This window comes from Trichophyton verrucosum (genome assembly GCF_000151505.1).
Source record: "Trichophyton verrucosum HKI 0517 chromosome Unknown contig00723_1.f1.exp, whole genome shotgun sequence".
NCBI lineage: Eukaryota > Fungi > Ascomycota > Eurotiomycetes > Onygenales > Arthrodermataceae > Trichophyton > Trichophyton verrucosum.
The window spans coordinates 22879-49514 of record NW_003315264.1 but is presented as its reverse complement, the minus strand read 5'-3'; the positions used below and the strand labels follow the sequence as shown (position 1 = coordinate 49514).

Here is a 26636-nt window from a genome sequence, read left to right as displayed (position 1 = left end):
AATATACTAACATTCGATAGTATGTTTGATGTCGGCGGCCAACGCAGTGAACGCAAGAAATGGATCCACTGCTTCGAAAACGTCACCTCCATCATCTTCTGCGTCGCCCTCAGCGAATACGACCAGGTCCTGCTCGAAGAAAGCAACCAGAACCGCATGATGGAGTCCCTCGTCCTCTTCGACTCCGTCGTCAACTCGCGCTGGTTCATGCGCACCTCCATCGTCCTCTTCCTCAACAAGGTCGACCTCTTCCGCCAGAAGCTCGGCCGCTCCCCGCTCAACAAGTACTTCCCAGACTACTCCGGCGGCAACGACGTCAACCGCGCGGCCAAGTACCTGCTCTGGCGCTTCAACCAGGTCAACCGCGCACATCTCAACCTCTATCCTCAGTGCGTATATACTTCCTTTCTTACAGTTTTAAGTCTTATACTAACATGCTGTAGTTTGACACAAGCAACCGACACGTCGAATATCCGGCTGGTCTTCGCCGCCGTCAAAGAGACCATCCTCCAAAACGCCCTCAAGGACTCCGGAATATTATAACCTCGTCCCCCTACCTCTCTTCTATCCGACTACCACCACCACCACCACCATTACTACTTCCCGCTTCTACTTCATGAGATACCACTTACATACCCACGACTTTTTGACTTCAACCGGCGTTCACTGTTGTTCTGTCTGTTCCTCTCTTCTTGTCTGTTTTACTGCCGTGTTTTATCTTTTTTTTTTCCCATCTCTCTTCTTTTTTACTCTCTCATCTACCAAACGGGACGACACTGTACCGGCGCGGCGTCCTCTTTTTTTCTATTCCATTCCATTTCCTTTTTCTATTTCCTTTATTTCCTCGGTCATCTTCATCTCATCAGCGAGTTTCTTTGCCTTTCTCTTTCGTTTTCATATCTTCTCTTCTCACTCTCCTTATGACGCTGCACGCCCGCCCAAGCACTGCACTATATCTATTCGATTTCTCTCTCTCTCTCTCTCTCCTCCCTTGAAAAAAGACGCCTCCCCCTTTCTTGGTTCGTCCCTTTTACTACTCACTTTCCTTACTACTTTTTTACTATTCGGTTAATGCATCACTCACGACCAAACCCACCTCTACATTAATATCATTCCTCCCCTCCACCCGACCTACTCCTCTACCTTCTCTACCTCTCTACCTATCCTCCTACCATGCCTCCTCGACTACGCCATGTTCCAACCTCTCCATCTACCCTGTTTCTTCCTTGCCTCTGCCAAAAAGAAAAAACGAACCCACCCCCTTTTTCTTCTTCTTCTCCTTCTCCTTCTTCTCCTCCTTAACTTCTTGCTATCCCCCCTTTTTTTTTATCGTGATGATGTACGAGAACCCCGTCTCTCTCTCTCTCTTATAACTTATCTATCTCTCTCTGTGTGTCTCGACTTTGACATTCTATCTTCCATCTGTGATGTGCTATTAAACTACCGCTTCTCTCTTCGCCCTGACTTCTCCCTCCAGCTCATCTAGATTAAGCTTAAGCTCAGCATCTCATGTCCATCTTTCTCCAGCTCGTAACAAGAAGCCCGCAGACCAAGCAACTAAAGCAGAGTTAAGCTACGTAGTAAAAGTAACTAAAACTGTCCAACCTTGCTATTTATATGTTGATGTTGGCTGGCCAGCTCCTTGTTGGATGCTGCGAGATTTACCTGGCAGACAAGGAAGACGGACGCCGGCCCGTCGAGGGATGTCCGGCTTCATCTACTGCAATATGGAACCCGGAGACTGCTAATCCGCCGTCTATCTCTCTGTCTATCTCTGTCCATCCTGTCTATCCTGTCTATCTAATGGTTATATGTGCCTGTCAGCCAGGTCTGTCTGTCTAACCGTCTCATGCAAGCTGTGCTGCCCGGGCAAGGATACTTACAAGTTACCTTCACCTTTAGCTTGCCGTCGCCACCAGCGCCGACCTCGAACTTGATAAGCTCGTCTCTTCCCGGCCTGCGACTTTAAGAGAGCTTCTCATTCTTCTTCTTCTTCATTCTCGTTTCCGTCTTCTTCTTCTCCGTCTTCTTCTTCTTCCAGGCTGTGCGACTTTTGCGTCTTCTCGTCCTCGCTGCCCCTCTGCCCGCACGCCTCTAACTACATCACCAACCAACTACTACACCAAACACCACAACTCCACCCAACATCACCACAGACGGAGCTAGAAGAGAAAAGACTCAAGAGCAGAGAACAGAGAAAAATGGCTCCTGGCATCGACACCTCCCACCAACCTCGAGAGCGCCGGCCGTCCGTCGGGGCTCCGCATTCAGACCTCCAGGGCCCCGTCGGACCAGGCTTCTCGCGTCCCAAGCACAAGCGGACCTTCACCGGCTTTGGGCCTAAGGACATCAAGTCCGTCGAGGCCAGCATCCCCGAGCCCCAGCGAGCTGCGTGAGTCTTCCCTGTCTGCTCTAGTTTTTACTCTAGTTTACTTGTGTGGTGCTGTGGGTACTAACGGTGGTGCAGGTGGAAGAAATACGTAAGGATGCAGCAGCGAATACACCATCTGACCAGCTGGTTAACTACCAAGTTCCTAACTAACCGACTAAATTGACGGGAATAGGCCCCCAAGGAATTCGAGACCAAGGAGGAGTTCGAGGTTGGTTGGCCCTGGCTGTCTTTTGCTTGGGGATATTCTACTGACTAGTTGCTGCAGTCCGAGGTCGTCCGCCATGTCGAGACCAGCTTGGCCCGCTCCATCTTCAACTGTGACGAAGTGTACGTTGGCCAAATGCAAGACTGCGGAGTAACTAGCTTAGTTACCAACAGAAGACCATGAATGCTGATACTTCTGGGTAACTAGAGCTGCCTACTCGGCGACGGCCCTGGCCTTTAGGGACCGCCTGGTCGTCGAGTGGAACAAGACCCAGCAGCGCCAGACCTTCAAGGACCAGAAGAGAGTCTACTGTAAGCCCCCCTCTCTGGCTTAATTTATTATCACCTGCTAATAGACGGAGATCTCTCGCTGGAGTTCCTCATGGGACGAGCCCTGGACAATGCCATGCTCAATGTCGGCCTGAAGGACCTCGCCAAAGGTGCGCCCTCTCTCGTATCCAAATCCCGGTTATCGAGTTTATCTTATGGAGCAACAAATGCCCCCCAAGTTCCTCTGCTTTTAAGTCAAGTGCTAATGTTACGTCATAACTAACTAGATGGGCTGGGCGATCTCGGGTTCCGCGTCGAGGACATCATCAAACAGGAGAACGACGCTGCCCTGGGCAATGGAGGCCTCGGTCGTCTGGCTGCCTGCTTCCTCGACAGCCTGGCCTCGCTCAATTACCCGGCCTGGGGCTACGGCTTGCGCTACCGCTACGGCATCTTCAAGCAAGAGATCGTCAACGGGTACCAGATCGAGGTTCCAGACTACTGGCTCGATTTCAACCCCTGGGAGTTCCCACGCCACGACGTCACCGTCGACATCCAGTTCTACGGATGGGTCCGCAAGTACCAGGATGAGAACGGCAAGACCGTCCACTCATGGCAGGACGGCGAGATCGTCCAGGCCGTCGCCTACGATATGCCCATCCCGGGCTACCAGACGCCCACCACAAACAACCTGCGTCTCTGGTCCTCCAAGGCCGCCAGCGGTGAATTCGACTTCCAGCGCTTCAATGCCGGAGACTACGAGAGCGCCGTCGCAGACGAGCAGCGTGCCGAGACCATCTCCGCCGTGCTATACCCTAACGACAACCTCGACAGGGGTAAGGAGCTGCGTCTGAAGCAGCAGTACTTCTGGTGCGCCGCCTCGCTCTTCGACATCGTCCGTCGCTACAAGAAGACCAAGCGGCCCTGGAGCGAGTTCTCCGACCAGGTCGCCATCCAGCTCAATGATACCCATCCTACTTTAGCCATTGTCGAGCTCCAGCGTATCCTAGTCGATGAGGAAGGCCTCGACTGGGACGAGGCCTGGCGTCTCGTCTCCAACACCTTCGGCTATACCAACCACACCGTCCTCCCCGAGGCACTGGAGAAGTGGTCTGTCCCGCTGATGCAGAACCTGCTGCCCCGTCACCTCCAGATCATCTACGAGATCAACATGGCCTTCCTGCAGCACGTCGAGCGCAAGTTCCCCAAGGACCACGACCTGCTCAGCCGCGTCTCCGTCATCGAAGAGACCCAGCCCAAGATGGTCCGCATGGCTCACATCGCCATCATCGGCTCGCACAAGGTCAATGGCGTCGCCGAACTGCACTCCGACCTCATCAAGTCCACCATCTTCAAGGACTTCGTCACCATCTACGGGCCAGACAAGTTCGGCAACGTCACCAACGGCATCACCCCTCGCCGCTGGCTGCACCAGGCCAACCGCAGACTCTCAGACCTCATCGCCTCCAAGCTCGGCGGCCACGAGTTCCTCAAGAACCTCACCTTGCTCGACAAGCTGGAAGGCTTCATCGACGACAAGGAGTTCAAGACCGAGTGGGCTGCCATCAAGACCGCTAACAAGGAGCGTCTGGCCAAACACATCCTCGAAACCACGGGCGTCAAAGTCAACCCCAAGGCCCTGTTCGATATCCAGGTCAAGCGTTTCCACGAGTACAAGCGTCAGCAGCTTAACATCCTGGGTGTCATCCACCGCTACCTCCGCATCAAGGCCATGAGCCCCGAGGAACGCTCCAAGCTGGCCCCTCGTGTCTCCATCTTCGGTGGCAAGGCTGCTCCAGGATACTGGATGGCCAAGACGATCATTCACTTGATCAACAGCGTGGGCGCAGTGGTCAACAACGACCCAGACGTCGGCGACTTGCTCAAAGTCATCTTCATCGAAGACTACAACGTCAGCAAGGCCGAAATCATCTGTCCTGCCTCCGACATCAGCGAGCACATCTCCACCGCCGGCACCGAGGCCAGTGGAACAAGTAACATGAAATTCGTCCTTAACGGCGGTCTCATCATCGGAACCTGCGACGGTGCCAACGTGAGTCTCCTTATATTCATTCTACCTTTCCTATCCATTGCTAACCTGTGCTGTTAGATCGAAATCACCCGCGAAATCGGTGAAAACAACATCTTCCTGTTCGGCAACCTGGCCGAAGACGTCGAGGACCTTCGCCACGCTCACGTCTACAACCCCTCAAGCATCACCCTTGACCCTTCGCTGTCCGCCGTCTTCGACGCCATCCGCGCCAACACCTTCGGCGACGCAAACTCCTTCTCGGCAATCATCGACTCGATCACCCAGCATGGCGACTACTACCTGGTCTCCGACGATTTCAACTCCTACGTCAAGACGCATGATATCATTGACGAGGCCTTCAAGGACAAGGACGGATGGGTTGAGAAGAGCATTCTGAGCGTTGCCAGGATGGGTTTCTTCTCGTCTGATCGTTCTATTGCCGAGTATGCCGAGGGTATTTGGAACATCGAGCCTTTGGACGTTACCAAGTAAAATTACTTACTTGAACATGTGATGTGATGTGATGAAAGGAAGTGAAAAGGGGGAGGATGATGATTTTCCTTTATCTTGTTGATCTCTAATTTGTCGTTGTTTTTTTCGTGGTAAAATTGTTCCCAGATACAGAGCAGTGCTTGTTATAGCAAGCACAGACAGAATAGCAAATAGCAGTTAATTTGATCTATCTCAATTGATATTCAAACTCCCGAGTCAAGAAGCCAGCTAGACCCACGGCGGCGCAGCGAACCACAACACCTTTTCAGCCTCAAGCTCATCCTGGTAATCTTCATCCGGAAACGCATCTCGTATAATCTTCTCCCTATCCGCCGCTCCCTCTATAATATATATCCCCTTCGTAAACTCCCAGTATTCAGGATAATATCCCGCACACTCCCAGTCCACGATACCAGACAACTTCCCACGCTCAATAATGATATTATAAAAGTTCAAATCAGCATGCGAGAAGAACGACCGATACGATCGGGAGTGAACGTGAGCAACAGCCTGTTTCGTCTCGGCAAAGATAAACTTGTGGATCAGCGCGTCGTGGAAATCCAACTCGTTGTCAAAGGGCCCACGCGCCCGGTCGTGAGAGTCCGGTAGGCGTACATCCAGAAGTGGACCGCCTAGAACGTTAGCAAAGCGGTGGGGGGTGGTGTTTGGGATTGCTCGGAGTTGTTTGATGGCTGAGTGCAGGTCTGCTGAGAGCTGTGCGCGTTCCGGGTACGATAGCCGGTAGAATACCTCCTGCAATTGCTGGCCTCTCACCCGAGTCATTACCAGCATGACTTTTCCCTGATGTCCGAATGTGTCTATGAATAGCGGGGCGGGTATCGATGTGTGCTGTTCAACGATCTGAAGGGCTTTTACTTCGTTATATCGAGCCCGGTGACAGTTCTTCATGTATAGTCCGAATGGAAGTTGCTGTACTAACGAACCCCGATACGGGTAGAATCGTTTGCTAATCTGAGCTAGAAAAAGGTAGCACCATACCCGGATTGGTTTGGGTACAAAGTGCCAGCAGCTGCGAATATACTGGCAGACTGTCTTGCTTAGAGAAACTATTATTATCCTGGTGTATTAGCTGATCGTTCTCAATCTCCCTTATAACGTTGAATTTTAATTGTGAATCTTACTGTAAGGTGATCGCAGCCAGCCGAGAGAAATATCATCTTCAACAGAGAAAAGATGTAATGCAGTAGCAATCTTGGAATGTATCTGGAGTAACTCCTCACTAGGCAAGGGGTATAATGAAGGGTTCCGGGTGTACATTGTGAACATATGGGGGCCGTCTTTCAATGGCTCTCCATTGCTAAGGGTAAGATCAGGGCGTTCTCCGGGTGCAAGGGCGATCGCCAAATACTAGATATCAGTCTCTTAGTATCAAGCCATTACCCAAGATACTCGATTAATGATAGGCTGGTAGGACAAACATGAACGCTTTTCGCATCTGGCTCTATCTTCTTCGGTGGAACAGGGCCTAACCCCCTCGTAATCTCTAGATGACCTTCTCGAAAAGCGGACTGGACCGAGGGTGACAGGAGCAATAGATTCTGTAGTGCATTCTTTGGCTCGGTACAACTTTCTAGCATGCCCCGTAGCCAACGAACTACATCAGGGGTTAAGAAGGCTTCCAAAATCGAAAGCAGTGGGCTCTGAAGATACCGTCACTTCTTGTTAGACGAGAGTATTCCAAGGACCCGACAGCGGTGAGGGCTACCCACCTCATATGCCAATTCATCGTCATGGAAGATTGAAGGGGGTATAATCCATGCGGGTTCAACATTAAATGTTGCATTCGCAGCGAGACGTCCACGACGGTTGACCATGCAACAGCAATTCTGCATATCCCGGCTTTTTAGGAGACATTGCGATGGTAATGGTATATCCTCTTGTTTTGTGACTTCAAGCACCATAGTTAGCTTCTAATCTGAATAGTATTATCCACCGGAGCTTTACATTTAGTGACCAATCGCCTCCAGTCTTTCTTGAATTCACGTAGGTTTGCTTCAACGCTGCGGCTTGGGTTCTCTTCCACCTTTCGCAGGAGGTATATAGCTGCACAGCTCGAGTCTTGGGCCTTATCCAAGAATCGTTTCAACAGCAAGTGCTCAGTGGGAGTTAAAGCAGCAGATTTTACAGTGTCAAGAGCAGTTGCAACAACGTCCTCCGCAGACTCCATTGCTTTTGCCTGTCACCAATGACAGCCTGTAACCGAGCCAAAAAAAAAAACATTGCTCGGCCTGGCTTGCTGTTAATATCAAGCGTTGAGGTCGTCCTAAGGTGAGTCTCAACCATAAAAAGGCCTGAACCTAATCTCGATAGCACGTGATTTGGAAACTCTGCTGAGTAATTTACTAATCGTGATCAACCGGGGACTATGCGGGAATTCTATTAGTTTTATTGGTCAATATGTAGACGCTAACCATATTCGATTAGTTATGAACTTAAAGCTTCACTTTGGCTTGGCACCTCCGTAACTTAAATAGCTAACTACACCACCAAACGATAGTCACGGAAACGGTTTCAACTCCTCCGTACTCCGTACCAAATATAACTATTAGAATAAAGGCCATACGGAGTACTCTTCGGCATGCGAGGCTCGGGCCTCTCGGGGTTTTGAGGGAAGAATTTCTGTGGTTTCTCCGTTACTATGCACCTGGTTTTAGTTCTCCAGGGGTCTGCATTGAGCTCAATCTTGGGGTCCTGGAAAAGAACACAATTGGCTGGTGGCATGCATAATGCGTTTGTGCTAGACCTCGTATCTGCGTTCCCTTGAATTTTGGAGATGGAGGGTGCTGGGGCTGATCGTTTTGACGGGGGCTCAGGGCCATTCCCAGAATCCCCCTCCACCGGGGGGTACTTCGTCGACAGTATATATTCTCACGGCATCCCATCTACATATACCCCCTTTATACTTGTTTCTATTCACTTCTTTTGATAAGACAGAAGCGGGAGAACTCCATAACAAAATAGTTCAATACATATACGAAACACTTCGCTCAATACCTTCAAATATGGATCTCGAGTTCGACGAAAATGGATTTTATATCCTGCTTTCAGATCGTGGGGATAGTTGGCGATTCCACTGGGGTCTCTACCTTGCCAAAACAAAAACATCTGGCATCGTATACCATCTCGTCAATGACACGCCCTCGACTGACTGGCGATTAGAAGTCAAAGAGAGCAGCAATGTGCTTCAGTCCAATAAACTCCTTGGTGCCCTGAAGATCGGAATCATTGAGCCGATGTTGCATGAGATGCTAGGGCAATGCCTCATGGAGATCCCTATCGAGTATTCCACCCGCTTTAAGGAGAACATCACCTGTCGAGTTTGGCTTAAGGAGGCCGTCCATGAGCTCAACGAAAGGGGCCTACTGAATATCCATGAATCTGTCGATTCGATAGAGTTTGAAGCGAATAGCATAGCTTTGTCTAGCAAGGCCACAAAGAAAAAGTCCGTCCAATTATCCATGGGAACTTGTCCGTGATTTGGTCACTCCCCTGTCCCGCGGTACATGGACACGCAGGGGGCTAGTAATCGGTGAGCAGTGTCCTAGTGAAATGAACAGAGGCAAAATGAATACTTTCATAGATGATATCTTCTTACATGGTCCCACGGCTTGCCATTTTATTTGCTTCTTAAATTTTTTTTCTCAATTATCCAGGAGTATCACTGTATTGGAGTGTGATGTCTTTTGGTGGGGGTTGGCTAGCTCGGAACACATGGACATGGAGAATAATTCAAATCTATATTTCCTTCTAATATTGCGCTTTCACAAACTTCTCTCATAAGTCCGGAGCTGTAGTTAAAGAAATCAGTCAGTTTGGAAACGAGAAGAAACCCACCCCCACTGAGCACTACTTCACATTTGGTCCCCAGAGTTAACTGACAAGTTAAGGCTGCCCCTGAACCTTGTTCACTAACTCACTACTGTTTCGCCTCATCCTTCAGCAACAACAACTGCTGCCTGTTGTGCCGCCTAGAACGGGCGTTCGGCGACTTTTAAGCCGCGAGCCCGTCGGTGGCTTGCTTTTTTCTACAGTTGAAGAGATATAAATATTCAGGCGGGGTTTGTTTTTATTTTGCTCCTGGATGTCGACAATTGCACTGGATGAATTGATAGCTCGATAGTTATCGTCGAGTTTCTGCCAGCAGCATGCTCCTAATGGAACCCGTGAGTATGTTGACGACAGCTTTAGTGGCCCTGCTGGGCTACTTCATCGTCCAGACAATTTATCGTCTATATTTCCACCCTTTGAGCAAGTTCCCTGGCCCAAAAATTGCAGCTGCTGGTCGTTTCTACGAGTTTTATTTCGACATAGTCAAGGGCGGCATGTATATATGGGAAATACAGCGCATGCACGAACAGTACGGTGAGCATAAGTTATTCTCTCGGATTATACGGTATTATCTCTTTGTTAACCATCTAATCATTGTTATACAGGCCCTATTGTACGTGTCAACCACCGAGAACTTCATATCAAAGACCCCGACTACTACGCCGAGGTATACAGTTCTCGGAAACAAGAGAAGGACTTCCATGCCGTCTCTGCTTATGGCATGACACATTCTATGATCACGACTCTTGATCATGACCATCATCGTTTCCGCCGGGGCCTTCTAAACTCTTTCTTCTCTAAACGAGCCGTGACCAGCCTCGAGCCTATGGTTCTGGAGAAAGTCAACCGTGCCGCAGAACGCATCGAAGAGGCCTTTAACCAGAACGAACTTGTCCCTTTTGATAAGGTATTTGCTGCAGTGACTGCAGATATTATCTCAAAATATTCATATGGCCAAAGTGTGGACTACTTGGAAAACAAGGACTATCAAAATGACTTTAGGGATTTCGGGAATGTTGCCAGTAACCTATCACATATCTTCACCTTCCTCCCTGGCATGATGGGTGTGGTCAAGGTTATACCTGAAGCATGGCTGCAGGCTGTACAACCGCAGGCTGTTGGGTTTTTCAGCATGAGAAATCTAGTGAGAGACCAGTCATTGGCCATGCTAAAAGAAACCCATCGTCCAGGATACAAATCTCCAGATGGAGCTGATCGGAACATTTTCCATGCCCTCTGTGACCCTGCAGTGCCGGATAAAGAGAAGGAGATTGAACGACTGACGGAGGAAGGATTGGGTGTCCTTGCTGCGGGCACAGAAACAACGGCTAGAACGTTGACCGTAGGCACCTACTATCTATACCACGACGAATCAGTTTTGCATAAATTACGCCAGGAATTAAAGGAAGTGATGCCAAAACCAGACAGTCCTATCACTTGGGCACAGCTTGAAAAATTGCCCTACCTCGTACGCTTTTACTCTTCTATGATGAATACCATTTGAACATATCACTAACGGGCCGTTTAGAACGGAGTTATCAATGAGTCACTTCGTCTGTCTCATACTTTGGTCATGAGGCTCCCGCGGATTGCAAAGGACCAAAGCCTGGCATATGGAGAATATGTGATCCCCCCAGGCGTAAGTCTTCCAAAAAAAAATTACCACTGTTATTTACTCCATTGGAAATTGATTGATATAACTGACCTCGTCCTATGCAGACGCCTGTAAGCATGATATCATACTTCATCCATCTTGATCCAAAGATATTCCCTGATCCACAAAGATTCGACCCTGAGCGCTGGATTCGAGCTACAGAGAAGGGTGAACGGCTGTCCAGATATAATGTCTCATTCACAAAGGGAAACAGGATCTGCCTTGGGATGAAGTGAGTTTTCCTCTCTACCCGTTTGTAAAACCGTTATGTACCACCTGCTGATGTTCTTTTCTCATTTTTATTAGCCTCGCATATATCGAGCTGTATCATATGTTTGCCACCATGGTCCGCAGATTCGATATGGATCTGCATAACACCACGTTTGACAATATTCGAGTCGATAGGGAATTCGGCCCGGGCCTGCCGGAGGGTAAAAACGTCATTGAGGGTTACGCCAAAGTGACCACAGTTCTGACTGAGTAGTTATAGAACGTTGGATAAGTTTGATTGACAGGGTCATTTTTGAGTATTTAAACTGGGCATCATCATTGGGGTTTGTATTATTTGCGAGATAGTAATGGATGCATACCAAAATTGTTGTTTTATTTAAATTGGTATAATTCACAGGTAAATTTGTACAGTCCAAAATTCATAAGCTGAACCCCGGTGTGAGATGCAATATGGTCAATAAATATAGCGAGGGAATCAAAAAAGGGTGATATATTCAAAATGGGTATATAGCGTTGAAGCCTTGCTCCTGCCACAGGGCGATAGATGCCTATAAAGGATGCACACCATCGGGTCATAAATGAAAGCGAATCTTATGATGACATAAGAGGAATTATTGTCAAAGGAAATTTTTGTTTATATCCAGATCCTCTATTCCGTGGTGAGCTCTTTAACGCGTCGTTCTAATTCAGGAACAGCTCGAAGTTGTAAATCAATATCTTCCTTCTCACTGAAAGCAAGAACAAACATCGTTAGTAAGGAAATCTAGTAAGGTTGAGAGCTTATACCAAACTCACTCTTCAAGCTTCAGTCGGCGTTCCCAGTCCAAGCCGGTAAAGATACAATTCCCCTGGCCGTCAAACTGGAGGATCTTCTTGTGGTATTTCCACAGACTCCTCCTGTGGGAAACTGTCATCAAGGTGACACCAAGTTCCTTAGCAGTCTCGTACATGACCTTTTCGATCTCCAGTGTGACCGAGGAAGTACATTCATCTAAAATAGCGTATTTTGGCTTATGGTAGAACAATCGAGCCATAGCAATTCTTTGCTGTAGTCCGCCGGAGAGTACATCTCGCCACTCTTCTTCGGCATCCCAACCACCGGGTCTGTCGACGATGGACGAAATCTCCACTATGGATAAGATATCGAAGAGGTCTGAATCGGTGACCCCCTTTTCATGCATTTCCTTGAGGCCATCAGGATAAATGACCTGCTGCCGAAGGGTTCCTCGTGACAGATATGGGCGCTGTGGTATATAGAAGATATCTTCGAAGGACGGCTTCTTAACTGTACCACCGTATACAGGCCATAATCCACCAAGAATACGGAAAAGAGATGACTTTCCACAACCGTTAGGTCCAACGATGAGCAGGTGCTCTCCAGGGTGGACAGTGAAGGTAAGCTTTTCAACCAAAACATCTCCATTAGGTGAGATGATGGGCACATCCGTGAATTCGATCGAGTCACTTTCAACGATGGTTCCGCGATTTCCAAGAACAGCGGCATTAGCATCCGTTGATACGGAAGAGACAAGCTTCTTCTGGAAACGACCGGCAGTTATGTCATCCATTACCTCCAAGAGAGAAGCCACACGAGAAGTATGTCCGGCAAGCTGGGAAATCTCCTTGTATGAGAACATCACTCTTCCAAAGGCATCGGAGGAGGAGAGCAGTATCCTCCGGTTGGTCACGAAGCTCTCGGTCCGATCTCCCATGGTTGAGGTTATTTGGCTAGGGATTTTGAAGAAGACAGGCACACTGCATAATATCAGACCCAAAGCACCCCAGAAGTATTTGATAACGAAGTCTTCCATGAAGCCATGGTAGAGTCTCCTTCGCAAGATCCGGTTGACATGTTTAATAAGAGTGAAATACCCCTTGTCTAGAGTATCTCTTTCTGATTCATGGCCGTGGTATAGAGCGACCTCTTCGCTATAATCAATTAACCTCGTATGCTGGAAACGGAACTCTCCTTCTAGCTTCGCTTCCTCGGCCACGTATTTACCAAAAGGTGGAGTAAGGGCTCTCATAGCATTAGCGGAGAGCTGCACCAAAAGTGCCATGATAAAAAGACCCTCACCACCCACGTTTTTGGAGAGAGAGTAGTTGTAAATAGCCATATCAAGAATCGGTTTGGCAAGGTTAGAGTATAACTCCGCCAAGCTGTTGGAGAACCGCGATATATCCACAGTAATAAGCTGGTCTGGGTTCTTGATCCGGTCATCCAGCGCGGATAACGCATAAAAGTTCATGTTTGACAAGTATTGGTTATGAATGTAGTCAGTCAGGCGTTTCCGGTACTGAAGGGCCAGCTGGCATTGGTGGTACGAAAGCTATCATCACAAGCAGGTTAGCAAGGGAACAACCAAGCTCAAGTCTATAAATGCGAATCAAAGTCCACTTTAAACGTAAGACACTTACCATTGAATTGGTAAAGGTAGCCGGTACCGCTACAGTCATCCACCAGGCCAGAGAAAGGAGGAACTCCCTGCCTTTGCCTCTAACCAAGCTGCTGACGAGTTTTCCATCCAGCTCCGCAACATATAAACTTAACAACGTCCTCAAAACAAGGAATATCGAATGGCTTATCAGTAGTCGGAGCTCCTTGCTCTTCCATCCCGGTATCACGATCTTCAACAGCCGCAGTAAATTCCGCAGAAACTCTCGATTTAGACCAACTCTTTTCCGAGGCGGACCACCGCCATCGCCTCCTGCACCTGTGCTATCTTCCCCATTCAACTTTCGAGTGCCGGCTCTGTTTCCAGCCTGGATCTCAGAGGCAGACCTTTGTTCGGCAATGGCATTGTGTATTCGTTTGGCGAGGGCGAGGAAAAGCGTTAGGTAAACTGCGCGAGATATGCCGGTGCGGTGCTTGACGTATTTCTTGGTAAGAAGAGACACAAGATCTTTGATTGACCATTCTAGCCCGTGTCCTGCCGGGTGGGAAAGGACCGCCATGATGGTGGAAGTAGTTTGTGGTGGTGTTGTTGCCGCAATCTGGGGTATTAACTAGCGGCTTGCCGAAGCAACCGCCTTAGCGAGGAAATGCGTTCTATGTGAGCTGGAGATCAAACATGTATCGGGCATCCTGCTATCCCTACACATCTAGCTCCACGTATGCTCAACTCCCAACGTCCAAAAACTCCCGGGTTGTCTTGTTTTCATCTTCAACTCGTCGTCGTCTTCGGCCTTGTCGAAATCATCGCGGTTGGCAAAGCCGAAGTCACATGACCGGGGTGCGCCGCGCTGACATGTGATTAACACCGAAAAATCCGCTCAAAAGGGAGAGAAGATGGAGGAGACGGAGACTGAGCGAGAGCAAGATGGAAGATGGAAGACGAGACGAGACGAAGAGTCAAGTTCGACGATAGATAATTATTGTATATACTGAGTACTGCCAGGCTTTCTTTGGGAATGTATGTCCTTCAATACCACGTTCAGCTCAACCGTCTCACAAGAATCAGTCCAGACAGAAAGCAACCACCCGTAACTGGAGACAGAAAAACAAACGGTTTGAGTTTGGACTGCTGACTGCATAGTTAGGCCTAGCTATCCTATCGGAAGAGCAAGAGGAAAGAATGAATGCAAGAAAAGATGTCCATAATCCAGTTGTTGCATGCATGTATGCGCCTGTGGGAAAAACCATCCACGTCCTCGCTAAAACCAAAAAAAAAAAAAAAAAAAAAAACATGTGCGGTAAGATATGGTAAATACATCGAAGGTATAAATGGGAAGTCGTCAATAAGGAATGCTTGCTTGGTAAAGAGTAGAGGAAAGGAGAGGATATATTAAATAAATTCGCTAGAAGGGGATATTGAACGATGAGTAGGAGAATAGTCAAAATTGGTACAGAAGGTATAGTTTCGGCAGTGCCAGAGTCAAGATGCATACTTATGTGCTAAAATACCAAGGAAAAAAGAAAAGAATATCATGGAAGTAACTTTGCAGTTCCGCGTAATCGTCAATGAAGAGCGAATTCAAAATGTAAAATGAATAGGTATTCATGCATCATCCGGATTTCTTAGGCCTGCGTTTATAAGTGCCACGATATGGCTTTCCTTAAGTTCTGCGAAGGCCTCAGGGTCTTGTTTCTGTAGGGTAAGCAATTCTTCCAGGTTGGAAGCGCCATCATGGAGTATGGGACGGGATGATGAGGACGGGTCTTCACTGTGGACGTTTGTATCGGTGTCCTCGCCTTGAAGAGCACGAAGACGTTCAAGTTTCTCGCGGAGAGCTTGAACTTGCACTGCATCTGGAGGTGACTGGGAGATTGGTTTCTCCGAGGACTCCTGGTCTGCATCCTTGCTCTTGTCCTTGTCTGAGCGACCGAGTAGCGAATGACTGAAATGGTGACTGAGACGGTGGACTTTCCCTTCTTCAGAGGTAAGTGCGCGAGAGTGGAGGGATGTGTTCGAACTAGTCCGGGAGAGACGAACAGCGTATCGATCTACATCCTCGTCTTCACCATCTGCTTCAGCCGTTGTATTGCCGTTGGCGGATGAACCAACCGGTTCAAGGATAGTAGAATCATTAACGTTAGATAGATTAGGAGAACCATCACTTGAGCGGGTTGTGGAGGTCTCATCGGGTATGCGGGTATCCGGGAACTCATCCTCGAAACGTTGAATCATTCGTTGAAGTGTCATGTCGAGAAAGTGGAGTCGGCCTATTTACGGTAGGTCAGTTACATTCCTTCATTGTTGTCAAATGCAAGCAAAAAGAGTAAAATGCATACGGTAGTTTAGATCATTACCTGCCCGGTCCTCACGGACCAAAGCAGGCCGCAGCCGAAGCCGGATCTTCCTCGCAGAGTTGAGTAGATCTCTTGACATATCACGAGGTTTCTTGGTCACGCGAACATGACTAAGGCGACGATATGGTGTAGAAGTGCCACTAGCAGTTGGAGACTGGTCGCCCAGAACATCTTCGACAGCGGTGTAATCGGAATTACCCAGACAGATTCCTAGCGCCTTGACAACTCCAGTACCACCAATGACATAGTCATAGTCTGAAGTAACTTTGGAGTCATCAATCTCCCCGTTTGCATCGTCAGCGTGGCCAACGAGATGTTCCAGGATATCGGGAACAGGAACATCCTTTACAGCAGCCTGGGTATCGGCCGACGATGATAGCTCCTCCTTCAACTCGCCATATTGGAGGTTGCGTAGGGAATAAGCCACTATCTGAGAAGCAAGGGCCTTGACAACCTCGTTATTCTCGGGAGTTGGAACATCGATATCAACGGCGATAATATTCCGAGATATGCGGGCTGCCGACATAAACGACGCATATAGCGCACAAGCCTCCTCCTGAGCTTCAGGGGTGCTTGCAGACGCCAGGTCCTGGATAGCCGGGTTCTCAAGGATATTGATATGGCAAAGTTTAGGACAGTCGGGAAGGATCTCAGCGAGAGCAATAGCATGCTCTGAACTAAGACAGACGTCTGCAAGATGTATTCGTCTTAGCTCCTTCATCTGCGGGAGGTATCTTCGTAGAATCCCCAATGAGTCAGGCTGTGTGATGAATAGGTCTTTGTTGTGCGATAGATCGATAAAGCGGAAGTTGGGTAACAGGGTCAGTCCCTGCATGAGTGAGCAGAGAGTTTTAGGCGTCAAGGAGCAATCCGCTAAGCTTAAGGCACTTAGAGGGAAAGTCTTGTCAAGAGCAGATGAGAAAAGACCAATGTGAGCTTCCAGCTTGTTGCCACCTAGATCAAGGCCTTCACATTTACCACCCTGGAAGTAGTTGATGACATATTCGAGTCCCTCCTTGGTGAGGTCGTTATTAGCTAGGCCTAGTCGCCGTAGTCCCATAGATCTGGCTGCATCGCTTATTTTCTGCACATCTTCGGTCGATGGAGAGCATTCACTAAGAACGAGTTCTTCAAGCCGCTCACCTCCAAAGCGTTGTGCAAGGGCATTTGCGAATATGGTACCGATATCGGGTACGGGCTTAGAAGGCCTGCTGATGGGTGACGCTGGACCATTGGTAGGGGGTGTGGGACGGGGTAAGGGTATGCCAGACAAGTCAATACCCCTGAGTGAGCGAGACATGTGTATGAAAAGACTTATATGTCGCCATCCCTCGGGGCCGATTTTCGAGTTCCCCTTTAGTGACAGTTTTTCTATAGCTCCGTATCGAATTTCCTTTGCCAGCTCAGACCCAACATTCCTGTGCTTCAACTGCCGGGCTTGTCTGGCAGCCTCGATGGTCTTGGTAGCGAGTAGACCGCCGAGGATCACCCTGACTGCTTCATCAGACAGGCCACAGTCCTGTAATATCAGTTTCCGTACTGGGACAATGGAAAGCCAATCACTGAAGGTGATGATGTCGGTCAAAGTCATGGGGAAGCCAGTCAAGTCCAGGACCGCAACAGTACCGGGTGACTCGGCCAAGATTGAAGACGGCGAGGAGATCTGTTCGACTAACTTCTTCAACACGCCCGTTTCTCGAAGTTGGCAGCATCGCCGGTATATTCGTAGAGGATCTGTGGTAGGCTGGTCTTGACCGCGCGATGACCGACGGATGGAGTTTGTTTTGGAAGTACTATTGCTTCCACCTTCGAGGTTGACCTGCAAGGGAATCGAGCCATTTTCCTCGGCTTGTCTTCTCTTCTTCTCCTTCCGCTCCTTGCGTTCCTCTTCCGAGCGCTTTTTCTTCTCCTGCTTCTTCGTTGGCGGTGGCTTGGATTTCTCGTCATCGATTGGATGCGAGTCTGGAGGCTGCACAGCACCATTACTTACAGGGGCATCCGAAGGTGGTGATGACGTCGGCAGAGGTGCATGTCCCGCTGCATGTTTTAGCACAGTGCCTTCTTCGGCCTCCACTGCCTTGGGGTCGGGTTTTTTCTTGGTGCTGCGTTCCTCGTCACCTTCAGACCTCCTTTGAGTCCCTGCAATCTCAACATCCACGCAAAACGCCACACGTCGCAGTTTTGCTTGGTTGAGTTCTGGAATCTTACAACGATCCCGGTCCGCATCAACATTCATTACTCGCCTTGGCCACACCCCGCCATTTGGGGCGTAGTTAGAGGACAGCTTGCCCAGGCTAGCTCCTCCCGATGAAGACAGTTTTCGGAATGCGTTGTGGAAGAACGAGGGGTGGCCGCTCCTTGGAGAGCCGCTTGTGAAGGAGCTGGAACCTTCCCCCGATTTATCAGCATCTTTCGGAGAGTATGCAGCACCGAAGGGATTTATCGAGTCAGATGGTTGTTGTTGCCGGCCGGTTGACGGCGACTCTCTCATGTGGCTCTGAGACGGAGGTGTAGAGCCAGAGGAGAACTTGGAGCTTAGAGTGGAAATCCAAGAGTTTCGCCGAGGTACGGGCTTTGGCGGTGTTCTGGTACTCGCATTTGTGCTGGTGACCGTAGTTTGGGTTGTGCCCGTAAGAGCGATGGCGCTTGTGGTGATGTTTGGGGCAGGCGTATATTCCGGGCCAGTGCCCTGGCCCTGGGCCTGGGCTTGGATCTGATTTTGATTTTGGTTTGGTGGAGATAGCGACTGTTGTTTTGAGGTTTCGTTCTCTGCGCTTTCAGAGGGTAACGGCAATGGTTTGGATAATGATGATGTTGGCACCGGCTTTGGAGCCGAAGCTGACGCTTGTCCATTCTGTCCATTAGTAGTGCTGGCTGTCGCGTCGTTTTGAGTAGCAGTGCTGTCGGTCCCAGGTTGCTGCTCATTTAACTTCTGCTGAGAAGACCTTGAGGGCGTATTTTTGGATCGACCGGCAGTATCAGCTATACAGCACTGTCAGAGATGACCTCATATCACATAACTACTTCTCACCAAGTCCCGATTAGAAAAAGAGTATAAACATACCCCGCTGCGAATGATGGAGCCAGCTCACATCTACGGCTTCAGCACCGCCTTCCATTGTGTATTGAAGCGAATGTTCGCAACGATGCGTGGAGTGATAAAAGCCCCCAAATCCCTAAAGAGTCGGCCAGCTGGTCCGTCTGTTTGCGCTGGAATAAACGGGAGGCGAATATTGTCGAAGTCTACCGAGTACACACGATCGTAGGTCGCCTTTCCAAGGAACAAAAGACGCAGCGACAAAAAAAGGGAAGAAAAAAAACAAAAAAATGGAAAGAAACCTGCCCGGAAAATTGATGGATTGCGCAGTGAAAGGCGGAGATATGTCGCGAAATCGAGCAAGAGACGAGCGAGAAGTCGGTGTCGTGTGTGTATACGGCGGATTTCTCTTACAGCGGTTTCCGGCGGGAATCTTCCAAGGACGGACGAGGGAGGGAATGGCAGGTCATTGTGAATGAAACAAGCCGATTGCAGCGTCCAGAGCCATCAAGCAAGAGATAGCAGTGTGAAGGCGGGAGTGCTGTGCGAGCGTATATATGTGACTGTGCTGCGCTTGTGTCCTCCAGCTGGCGGCGAGAAATGAGTGGGAAAAAAGTGTACCCCGTAGCAGGGCTGGTTTTATGTATCTCGCTTTTCTTCCCGCAGAACCCAGAACGACGGCCAGGATTACAAAGCGGCTGATGCAAAAGTTTCTTCTTCTGCTGGCATGGCAGTTAGCCTAAGTTTAATCGCTTTCGCTTGTGCCGGTGGGAGACGGGTCTTGTCCGCTCCGGGCTGCATCTCCTTTCTTTTTCCCTCCACAGGATGAGATGGATGTGTCTCTTCTTCTCGGCTGGCGTACGGAGTATTGTGGCCAGCAGTAACTCGTGAGTGACCTGCCCTGGCGTTCGTTCGCTGTGGGGGAAATGAGAGGCCGGATGGCGATGGCGGGCGGAGAGCCGGGGAGGCTATAGCAGCATCTTCCCTGTCCTTAATTGCGCCGGCTCGAGCTGATGTGTTCGGGTTCGTGGCTTGCTGGCCGTCGTCTTCTGCCTTTGCCTGCTGGTTTGTGACGATGAAGTCGCGAAGTCGACGTTGCGAGGATGTCGTCAAAGTATCCACTTTGGGAAAAGTACGGAGATCGCGTGACTTGCCGGTTGCGGCGGCGAGGAAGAACAATTATATAAAAGTAAAAAGCAGAAGTGAAGAAGAAGAAGAAGAGTCTACGTGAGATACAGTCTTATTCCATGGCTGGTCATAGTAAAGAAGATCAATGTCATTATTCCCATTCCGCCGGCCAGGTCATAAGAAGTAGAGCAAAACACCGTAAAAAAAAAAAGATGAAAAAGGATTAAAATACACTCAACACCAGATGCATTTTCCCATTTGTATTTTGTTTTGGTTTCTAACACACGATGGTCAGGGTGAAAGGGTGAAGAGTGGTGGTGAAAGAAAGAGGAAGACGTCTATGCAAGCTCGCGGATCTTTGCCTCGACGCGGGCTCTCTTCTCCTCTCGGGAGAGCTTGGGGGTCTTGTACTTCAAGCTCTCGGCCTTCCACTCCTCCTTGCTCTTCTTGGGGCCAGCATCCTCGTCCTTCTTGAAGGGGTCCTCGCGGATGGCGGCGTGGGCGTTGGCGTACATCTCCTCGAGCTCGCCGGCATCGAGGTCGTTCTCAAGGTACTTGCAGAACTGGCCCTGGTAGCGCTCCTCGTCGTCGTCGGCAAGACCCTCCATGTACTCGGCAACGTGACCGCCGAAGATGTACTTGCGCAGAGTCTCGGTGTCGAGCTCCTTGCTCTCGATGTCGTAGCCGGGGAAGCGGCTCTCGGAGTGGGGCACGAAGATACCACCGTCAGAGGCACCCTTCATGGCAGCGAAGACACGGGCACCGGTGGAGGTACGGTGAAGACCGACGTCGAGGACGGCCTTGAAGGGGCGGCGGGTACCCTCGTCGGTCTCGGCGGCCTCGGTCAGGGTGAACTCACCATCTGGCTCCTCGACACCGGTGAAGTCCTCGTCCAGGCCGAGCTTCTTCAGGGTGCGGCGGGCAAGCAGGAGACCAGTGGCGTAGGCGGCAGACCAGTTGGTAAGGCCGTTCTTGATGCCATAGCGCTTGAGCTCGTGGGAGTAGGCGCAGGCAAGGACCTTGTCGCCGGAGATCTCAGCGGTGACGATCTGGGTGATGATGTCGCGGTTGGTGAAGCGGACGACCAGGCGGTACTTGGGCGAGTTGTACTTGTTCTTAGCCTGGGTGATGAGACGCTTGCGGGCGTAGTAGTCGGTCTTGCCCTGGCGACGGCGCTTGAACTTCGTCTGGAAGCGACTGTACAGAGACAATTAGCTCTTCTTCTTCTTCTTCCTCTTCTTCTTATCATCATCATCCCGGGCGTCAATGACTTACCTGAAGTATGGGCGGTTCTTGACAAGCTTGGTGAAAGGCTGTAAAGAACATCGCGAGTCAGCAATTTGCGCTTCAGACTGGTCGTCTCCGAAGCATCTTGCAGGACTCCAGCGACTCGACGACGAGAAGAGAGTCAAGGACCTCTGAAGCAGACACTTACCATCTTGACGGCTGCTCAACGGCGTTGCTGCTGGTGCTGCTGGTCTTCTGTTGCTGGCGTGGGTTGCAGGAAGTTCGTCGGTCGCTTTTTTTGTGTGCGAAGAAATTTATTTGTGGGGTTTTCTTCGGCAAATTTGCAGCAGCCAAAAAAGCTGGGTTGGCGACGACGAGGCATCGTATAGCATCAATTGACACACCAGCATCAGATATTGTTATTATTCACGACTAGGATTCAGATCTCGGTTGCTGTTTTACCGATATGCCCATTCAGATAATCTTGTATCTTTCGGTGGTTGATTGCGGACTATCGAGCTGTCCTTCTAGATACTACACTCCTATAGATCTTCCATCAACATATATCAATGAATAACTGATCATGAGCCCCTATTCTATATCATCGGCTTGCTTTCCAGTAAAGTCAAGCCCGTTCGTCTCTCCAGCTCTTTCACTGCCTCTCTTGTGCGCCCCAAATCGACCTTGATCGTGCCCATCCCAGCCTTCCTCGCCCACTTCAGATTCACCCCGATATCGTCCAAAAATACCACCTCTTCCGCCCGAATATCCCCTCCTCCTATCCCCTTAGCCTTCCTAGCATCATTAATCTCCCGTAAGGCAAGCTCGTAGATTCTCGGGTCCGGTTTGCGCAACCCCGTGTGCGCGCTGGAGATGAAAAAGTCGAAGAATCGCTTCACTTGCTCGCCTGCATGGTCAGACGTCTTGTCAAGCTTGCTTGTCTCCTCGGGTATGATAGTGGTATTTGATAAAGCACCCATAATGAACAGCCCGGAGTCCTTGAATTTCTGTAGTGCGGGAAACATGTATGGATCGGGGCTTTGGGCAACTCGCATCATCTCCCAGTACAGATACTCTGCATCTACACTCGGCATATCAGGAATCTTCTTGTCATTCTCCCCGGCAGGCCGAGTAGATGACTGCTCGAGGAACTTCTTCCATAGGTGAAGATGGCGGAAGTCACTGTTGAACGACTTGAACCAGGCCGCGTCCAGAGGAACTTCGCCTCGCTCCAGTCGGTGCCATGCCCCGTCAGGCGAGGTATGCTGTATACTGTAATTGATCCATCCAATAGGTATCTTGTTGGCCTTCTCGTAGTCCAAAATTGCCTGGAACGGGGATATAACCTGCAGTCTCTCTGGTTAGCTTTTGAGCCCTTTTGCACCAGGAGTAGGATAGCCTAAAGCCATACGCAAACGCCGCCAACGTCAAAGAGAAGGGCTCTCGGTCGTTTCTCCATCGTGTTTGGCATCAAAGTGTCACCGGCCAGCGGCTCACTCCGTTTCTTTTATAGCGAGGGCATATGTATCTTCTTTGAGAGTGAATAGCCGGAGAAAGCTGGTAGAAATGGACGAAGCTCAGTTATGCCGAGGTTGATGATGTGTGGCGCTTTTGCGTATCAACGCCAGTCTACGAAGACATCTACCACCTACGAATGCATCTACGAATACGAACAAAGATCATTAGTTCTGAAGCCAATGCAGAAAGCCATCAATTCTCCTCCTCTTCGCCATGATAAATATCAATGCATAAACAATCATTAGGAGGTTGGGAATAAGAAATTAGATTCATCATCAGAGCTCCCTCCAGGAAACCTAACGCCATGCCCGGGAAAAAAGGATTTCTCTATCGTGACCCCATGGGTATCTTCATAGCGCCCCTAACGCCTCCGGCCAAACTGCCGGGTAACAAAGGAAAAAACGAAAAGGAAGAGGGAAGAACCCACGCCCGGACGGAGGGGGAGGGCAATTCGAGCTCCCAGGCTACTCGACGCCTGGGGGAGCATCCTTAAGGATCTCCCATCCCCACTCCTCCTCTGGCTTCTCTGGGTCCATGCCCAGGGCGTTGCGGTAGGCACGCACTTCATTCTGCAGCCCAGCCACGATGCGAAGAGGTAGCTCTTCCTCCTCGCACCGCAGACGGTAGGCAGTTCGGATCATCTCGGCGCACTTCATGGTCTGCGCGTGCCAATAGTCACGGTCTAGGCGGGATGCCAGGTGCGCATCTCGTTCGGCTTGCAGGAGGTCATTGTAGCGGCGTTTCTGGGAGAGAAAATGACCTTCGTTGTTGCAGCAATAATTGCGGATCTGCTCGACCATAGTACCAACCGCGTTCTCGTATTCGGCGATCAACTTCATGTTCTCAACCTGCTCATGGCGGAGTGTCTCAACGCGACGTTTTTCTCTGGCTAGGGCACGCTCAAGTTCGGCAATGCGTGTGGCTATTCAACGTGTTAGTTGCTGTACTGCACTTGTTAACAACGTAATATATAGCTCATACCAGAGATTTCCCCATTGACTTCTTGCAAGTTTGGTGTGGTTCCTTCAGCTGCAGCACGACGCTATATAATTTCAAGTTAGCATCTATTCTGTTTTACCAAAGGGAGGGTGAGAAGAGGACATACAGCAATATCTTCAGCACTCTTGATAATGCCACTGGTCAAGTCACGGTTGTTTTTCAGGACCTCGCTCAGTTCATTCACCATAGCATAGAGGTGGTTAAGATCCATCTGGTGTCCAGCGTTCATTGGGAAAGAGGCGTTCATCGCTGGCATTGCTGGAGTACCATTCATCATGGCGGGGCTGGGGGGAGCAGAGTTGCTATGACGAGGAGCAGACATGCCTGGAGAGTTACCAGACGCGTTCGCGGTGTTGCTCGAGTCAAAGAGGTTGGTGAACAAGCCTGAAGTAGACGCTCCACTGGCGGAGCTAGACGAAGCAGCGGCAGAGGAAGTGTTGTTGGCGTTCGTATTATTAGCTATGCTTGGGCTGCCTTGGTTCACAGACATGCTGAAAGCTGCAATAGCAGCGTTGATGGCAGAAAAATCCTCTTCCTCTTCCTTGGGCTCAGGACGGGGGATAGCAGGCTGCTCTGAGCGTGGGATACCGAGTATCTTCTCGCGGAAGCTGATCAGGTCTTCGTTGGTAACTGAGGTCCTGTTCCTGCGATGACGGCTCGCGCGGCGTTGGCGGATGAGGGCGGGCGAGATAGGCGTGTCAGACTCAGATCCTAAACGATTGACAAGTCGGTTTTCGAGTCAGATATCGCGTTCAGGATGCAGCTGCAGCTGAAGCTGAGGATGTTTTTGTTTTCTTCTTCTTCCAATCTTTTCTTACCTGCATCTTCATCAAAATGTGAGCGAAGGTTCCGGGACATGATTTCTTCCGTTCCGAAAAGTGCCCACAGTGACAGTCACGTGAATATCTAGATCAGAGAGGAAGAGCAGTAAAGGGAGGAGGATAAGGGTGAAGATGTAAACTAAAAGCAGATAAAGTCAGTTTGTAGCACTACTTCTGGAGTAGGTGATTGTAGATGTTGCAGTTATTTTTGGTTTGTTGAAGTGGGAAGTTGTTTATTTGTGGGAGCTCACTTTTCTACTTCTTTTATAGTGAAGCAACAAACGACTAAGCGGTCATCTTAATCACAAATCAACAAGATAGATCAGGTAGATGCATGGGAGAAAGGCAACTCTTTATGTTAGGTAGTCATAGATGTATCTGGCTGACTCTATTGTACATAGATCTTTCAATACCCGGCTATAAAGAGGACTGGACAGGAAACATCCCCTGATACAATGGCTGGATCTATTCATGAACTCAGGCTATAGCCATTAAACCATGCTCTCTCTGCTGTATTTGAAATTTATTCCCTCCGATTGACTTCGTGGAGGTAGAAGTGGTGATGGTATTTTCCATCTATATAGTAAACTGCGGCTCGATTGCTGTTTTCAGATGGGTGCGAGGGTATGTGTGGTACGTTTTCTGTTCCACTTCACCACCTACTGCCAGGCCTTTTAGCCCTGGAGTCAGGTTTGTCTTCTCAAGGTTGTCGCCTTCTCCACGAAATCAGACATAAAGAACAAGTATTAGCTCAAGTCATATCAAGCAGTCTGGCTAGCTTGTCGTCTGTGTCCATAATAGCTGCGTCTTCTTCTTTTTTCTTGGAGTTTTGAGTGTCGTTCTGAATTGTCCCAACTTTGCTTGCGACCTTGGCCAGCAACATCCTCATACGGTCTAGCTCTGCCCCGAGTTCGCCATCTCTTGTAGCAAGATTAGGCTGGATGGTATTCAAGGGATCTTCAAACGGTTCCAACAAGCTCTTCAAGTGCTTGTACTGGAGTAGCTTATCCTCCCTCTTCTTTCGTTCTGCGTCAAGTTTGACAAGTCTCTCTCGAAGAAACTTATATCTTTTCACCTGCGTAAGCACCATCCGTTGCAGACATATATGTATATTGAGGGTCAAGTAGATCCTCTTACCGAGATTTGTCCTCCTCATCTACCCCGTCTTCAAGCCACTCATCCGGTAATTTGGATATATTCCTTTGCTGAGAATCAGCCCACACGTACATATTCACAACGTCCAATCTTCAGCTTACCTGGCATTCGTCAGATCAGCTCCTTTGTCAATGTCAGGCTGTCGGGAGCCTTCTTGGCCGAATTCCGGGCTGATAGAATTCCAGTAAAGCCGCTCAATCTGCTGGGAGACATGATGTATTGCCTGTGTCGAGAAGACGGCACGGTTATGCTGTTTCAAAAGCGTGTTGACTGCATTTGTATCCTGTCAACAAAGGGCTCACAGGCATGTGTGGAAGGCAAAAAAGCGCGAGCTGACAAGCAAGTGAGAGGGTATATATAACAGCAGCTTATTTACATTTTTGTAATGCCTCACTGATGGCCTTCTCGCCGATGTCGTCCTCGGCGGCAGGACCGTATTCGCGCCAGTCAGGGGACGGGCTGAGCGGCGCCGACAGCACGCGAATTTGGTCACGAAGAAAACCGAGCTTGGCTTCTGAGATGGTCCTTGTTGAGCTCATATCTCAATGGAATCCTTTCAAATATACGATCTCTTTTCTCTCTATTTTGTAGAAGGGCTACGACGTAGTTAATATGGTCGCTGTCTCGCCAATAACCGAAAAACGCGCGCTAAAAACCCGGCCAGCTGACAAATCAGGCACCTCTTCCCACACTCAAGGAACTTGGGCAAACCCCTTTTATTCTCAAAGCCAGACATCAGATTACGGATTTTTTTATCATTTAATTTATTTTCTAAATTCCATTCTATTTAGCGACTTTCTTCAAAAGTTAATATCTATTCGCTTATGGGTATCAAATATAACTAGTTAACTAGTTATAGCGAAGATTTGATGGACTG

At 49.4% G+C, this 26636-nt stretch overlaps 14 protein-coding genes across 14 annotated transcripts; 6 read left to right on the top strand and 8 right to left on the bottom strand.

The window, feature by feature from the left end:
- Nucleotides 1-21: 21 nt before the first annotated feature.
- TRV_06538 (uncharacterized protein) lies at nucleotides 22-1072 on the top strand (the record flags this gene model as incomplete). Its single annotated transcript, XM_003019412.1, has 2 exons — nucleotides 22-389; nucleotides 526-1072. 2 exons carry the CDS (start codon nucleotides 22-24, stop codon nucleotides 1070-1072), a joined length of 915 nt encoding a protein of 304 aa, XP_003019458.1.
- Nucleotides 1073-1192: 120 nt separating this feature from the next.
- TRV_06537 (uncharacterized protein) lies at nucleotides 1193-1486 on the top strand (the record flags this gene model as incomplete). Its single annotated transcript, XM_003019411.1, has 1 exon — nucleotides 1193-1486. One exon carries the CDS (start codon nucleotides 1193-1195, stop codon nucleotides 1484-1486), a length of 294 nt encoding a protein of 97 aa, XP_003019457.1.
- Nucleotides 1487-1623: 137 nt separating this feature from the next.
- TRV_06536 (uncharacterized protein) lies at nucleotides 1624-2396 on the top strand (the record flags this gene model as incomplete). Its single annotated transcript, XM_003019410.1, has 2 exons — nucleotides 1624-1828; nucleotides 1942-2396. The coding sequence occupies 2 exons, from the start codon at nucleotides 1624-1626 to the stop codon at nucleotides 2394-2396; spliced, it is 660 nt and encodes a 219-aa protein (XP_003019456.1).
- A 380-nt stretch (nucleotides 2397-2776) lies between these two features.
- On the top strand, nucleotides 2777-5390 carry TRV_06535 (uncharacterized protein; the record flags this gene model as incomplete). Its single annotated transcript, XM_003019409.1, has 5 exons — nucleotides 2777-2796; nucleotides 2838-2908; nucleotides 2953-3036; nucleotides 3154-4919; nucleotides 4977-5390. 5 exons carry the CDS (start codon nucleotides 2777-2779, stop codon nucleotides 5388-5390), a joined length of 2355 nt encoding a protein of 784 aa, XP_003019455.1.
- Nucleotides 5391-5618: 228 nt separating this feature from the next.
- On the bottom strand, nucleotides 5619-6668 carry TRV_06534 (uncharacterized protein; the record flags this gene model as incomplete). Its single annotated transcript, XM_003019408.1, has 2 exons — nucleotides 5619-6367; nucleotides 6533-6668. 2 exons carry the CDS (start codon nucleotides 6666-6668, stop codon nucleotides 5619-5621), a joined length of 885 nt encoding a protein of 294 aa, XP_003019454.1.
- Nucleotides 6669-7314: 646 nt separating this feature from the next.
- Nucleotides 7315-7578, bottom strand: TRV_06533 (uncharacterized protein; the record flags this gene model as incomplete). The annotated part of the gene is made up of 1 exon (XM_003019407.1): nucleotides 7315-7578. One exon carries the CDS (start codon nucleotides 7576-7578, stop codon nucleotides 7315-7317), a length of 264 nt encoding a protein of 87 aa, XP_003019453.1.
- Nucleotides 7579-8413: 835 nt separating this feature from the next.
- On the top strand, nucleotides 8414-8887 carry TRV_06532 (uncharacterized protein; the record flags this gene model as incomplete). Its single annotated transcript, XM_003019406.1, has 1 exon — nucleotides 8414-8887. One exon carries the CDS (start codon nucleotides 8414-8416, stop codon nucleotides 8885-8887), a length of 474 nt encoding a protein of 157 aa, XP_003019452.1.
- A 669-nt stretch (nucleotides 8888-9556) lies between these two features.
- On the top strand, nucleotides 9557-11377 carry TRV_06531 (cytochrome P450 monooxygenase, putative; the record flags this gene model as incomplete). The annotated part of the gene is made up of 5 exons (XM_003019405.1): nucleotides 9557-9773; nucleotides 9845-10707; nucleotides 10768-10878; nucleotides 10959-11125; nucleotides 11200-11377. The coding sequence occupies 5 exons, from the start codon at nucleotides 9557-9559 to the stop codon at nucleotides 11375-11377; spliced, it is 1536 nt and encodes a 511-aa protein (XP_003019451.1).
- Nucleotides 11378-11773: 396 nt separating this feature from the next.
- Nucleotides 11774-14079, bottom strand: TRV_06530 (uncharacterized protein; the record flags this gene model as incomplete). The annotated part of the gene is made up of 3 exons (XM_003019404.1): nucleotides 11774-11852; nucleotides 11920-13454; nucleotides 13543-14079. The coding sequence occupies 3 exons, from the start codon at nucleotides 14077-14079 to the stop codon at nucleotides 11774-11776; spliced, it is 2151 nt and encodes a 716-aa protein (XP_003019450.1).
- A 1043-nt stretch (nucleotides 14080-15122) lies between these two features.
- TRV_06529 (cell wall biogenesis protein Mhp1, putative) lies at nucleotides 15123-18993 on the bottom strand (the record flags this gene model as incomplete). Its single annotated transcript, XM_003019403.1, has 3 exons — nucleotides 15123-15787; nucleotides 15857-18856; nucleotides 18939-18993. The coding sequence occupies 3 exons, from the start codon at nucleotides 18991-18993 to the stop codon at nucleotides 15123-15125; spliced, it is 3720 nt and encodes a 1239-aa protein (XP_003019449.1).
- Nucleotides 18994-20377: 1384 nt separating this feature from the next.
- TRV_06528 (uncharacterized protein) lies at nucleotides 20378-21477 on the bottom strand (the record flags this gene model as incomplete). The annotated part of the gene is made up of 3 exons (XM_003019402.1): nucleotides 20378-21236; nucleotides 21315-21352; nucleotides 21475-21477. The coding sequence occupies 3 exons, from the start codon at nucleotides 21475-21477 to the stop codon at nucleotides 20378-20380; spliced, it is 900 nt and encodes a 299-aa protein (XP_003019448.1).
- Nucleotides 21478-21862: 385 nt separating this feature from the next.
- TRV_06527 (uncharacterized protein) lies at nucleotides 21863-22725 on the bottom strand (the record flags this gene model as incomplete). Its single annotated transcript, XM_003019401.1, has 2 exons — nucleotides 21863-22612; nucleotides 22678-22725. 2 exons carry the CDS (start codon nucleotides 22723-22725, stop codon nucleotides 21863-21865), a joined length of 798 nt encoding a protein of 265 aa, XP_003019447.1.
- Nucleotides 22726-23248: 523 nt separating this feature from the next.
- TRV_06526 (uncharacterized protein) lies at nucleotides 23249-24641 on the bottom strand (the record flags this gene model as incomplete). The annotated part of the gene is made up of 4 exons (XM_003019400.1): nucleotides 23249-23706; nucleotides 23766-23826; nucleotides 23890-24413; nucleotides 24602-24641. The coding sequence occupies 4 exons, from the start codon at nucleotides 24639-24641 to the stop codon at nucleotides 23249-23251; spliced, it is 1083 nt and encodes a 360-aa protein (XP_003019446.1).
- A 714-nt stretch (nucleotides 24642-25355) lies between these two features.
- On the bottom strand, nucleotides 25356-26298 carry TRV_06525 (uncharacterized protein; the record flags this gene model as incomplete). The annotated part of the gene is made up of 3 exons (XM_003019399.1): nucleotides 25356-25671; nucleotides 25861-26029; nucleotides 26136-26298. 3 exons carry the CDS (start codon nucleotides 26296-26298, stop codon nucleotides 25356-25358), a joined length of 648 nt encoding a protein of 215 aa, XP_003019445.1.
- Between the last annotated feature and the right edge of the window lie 338 nt (nucleotides 26299-26636).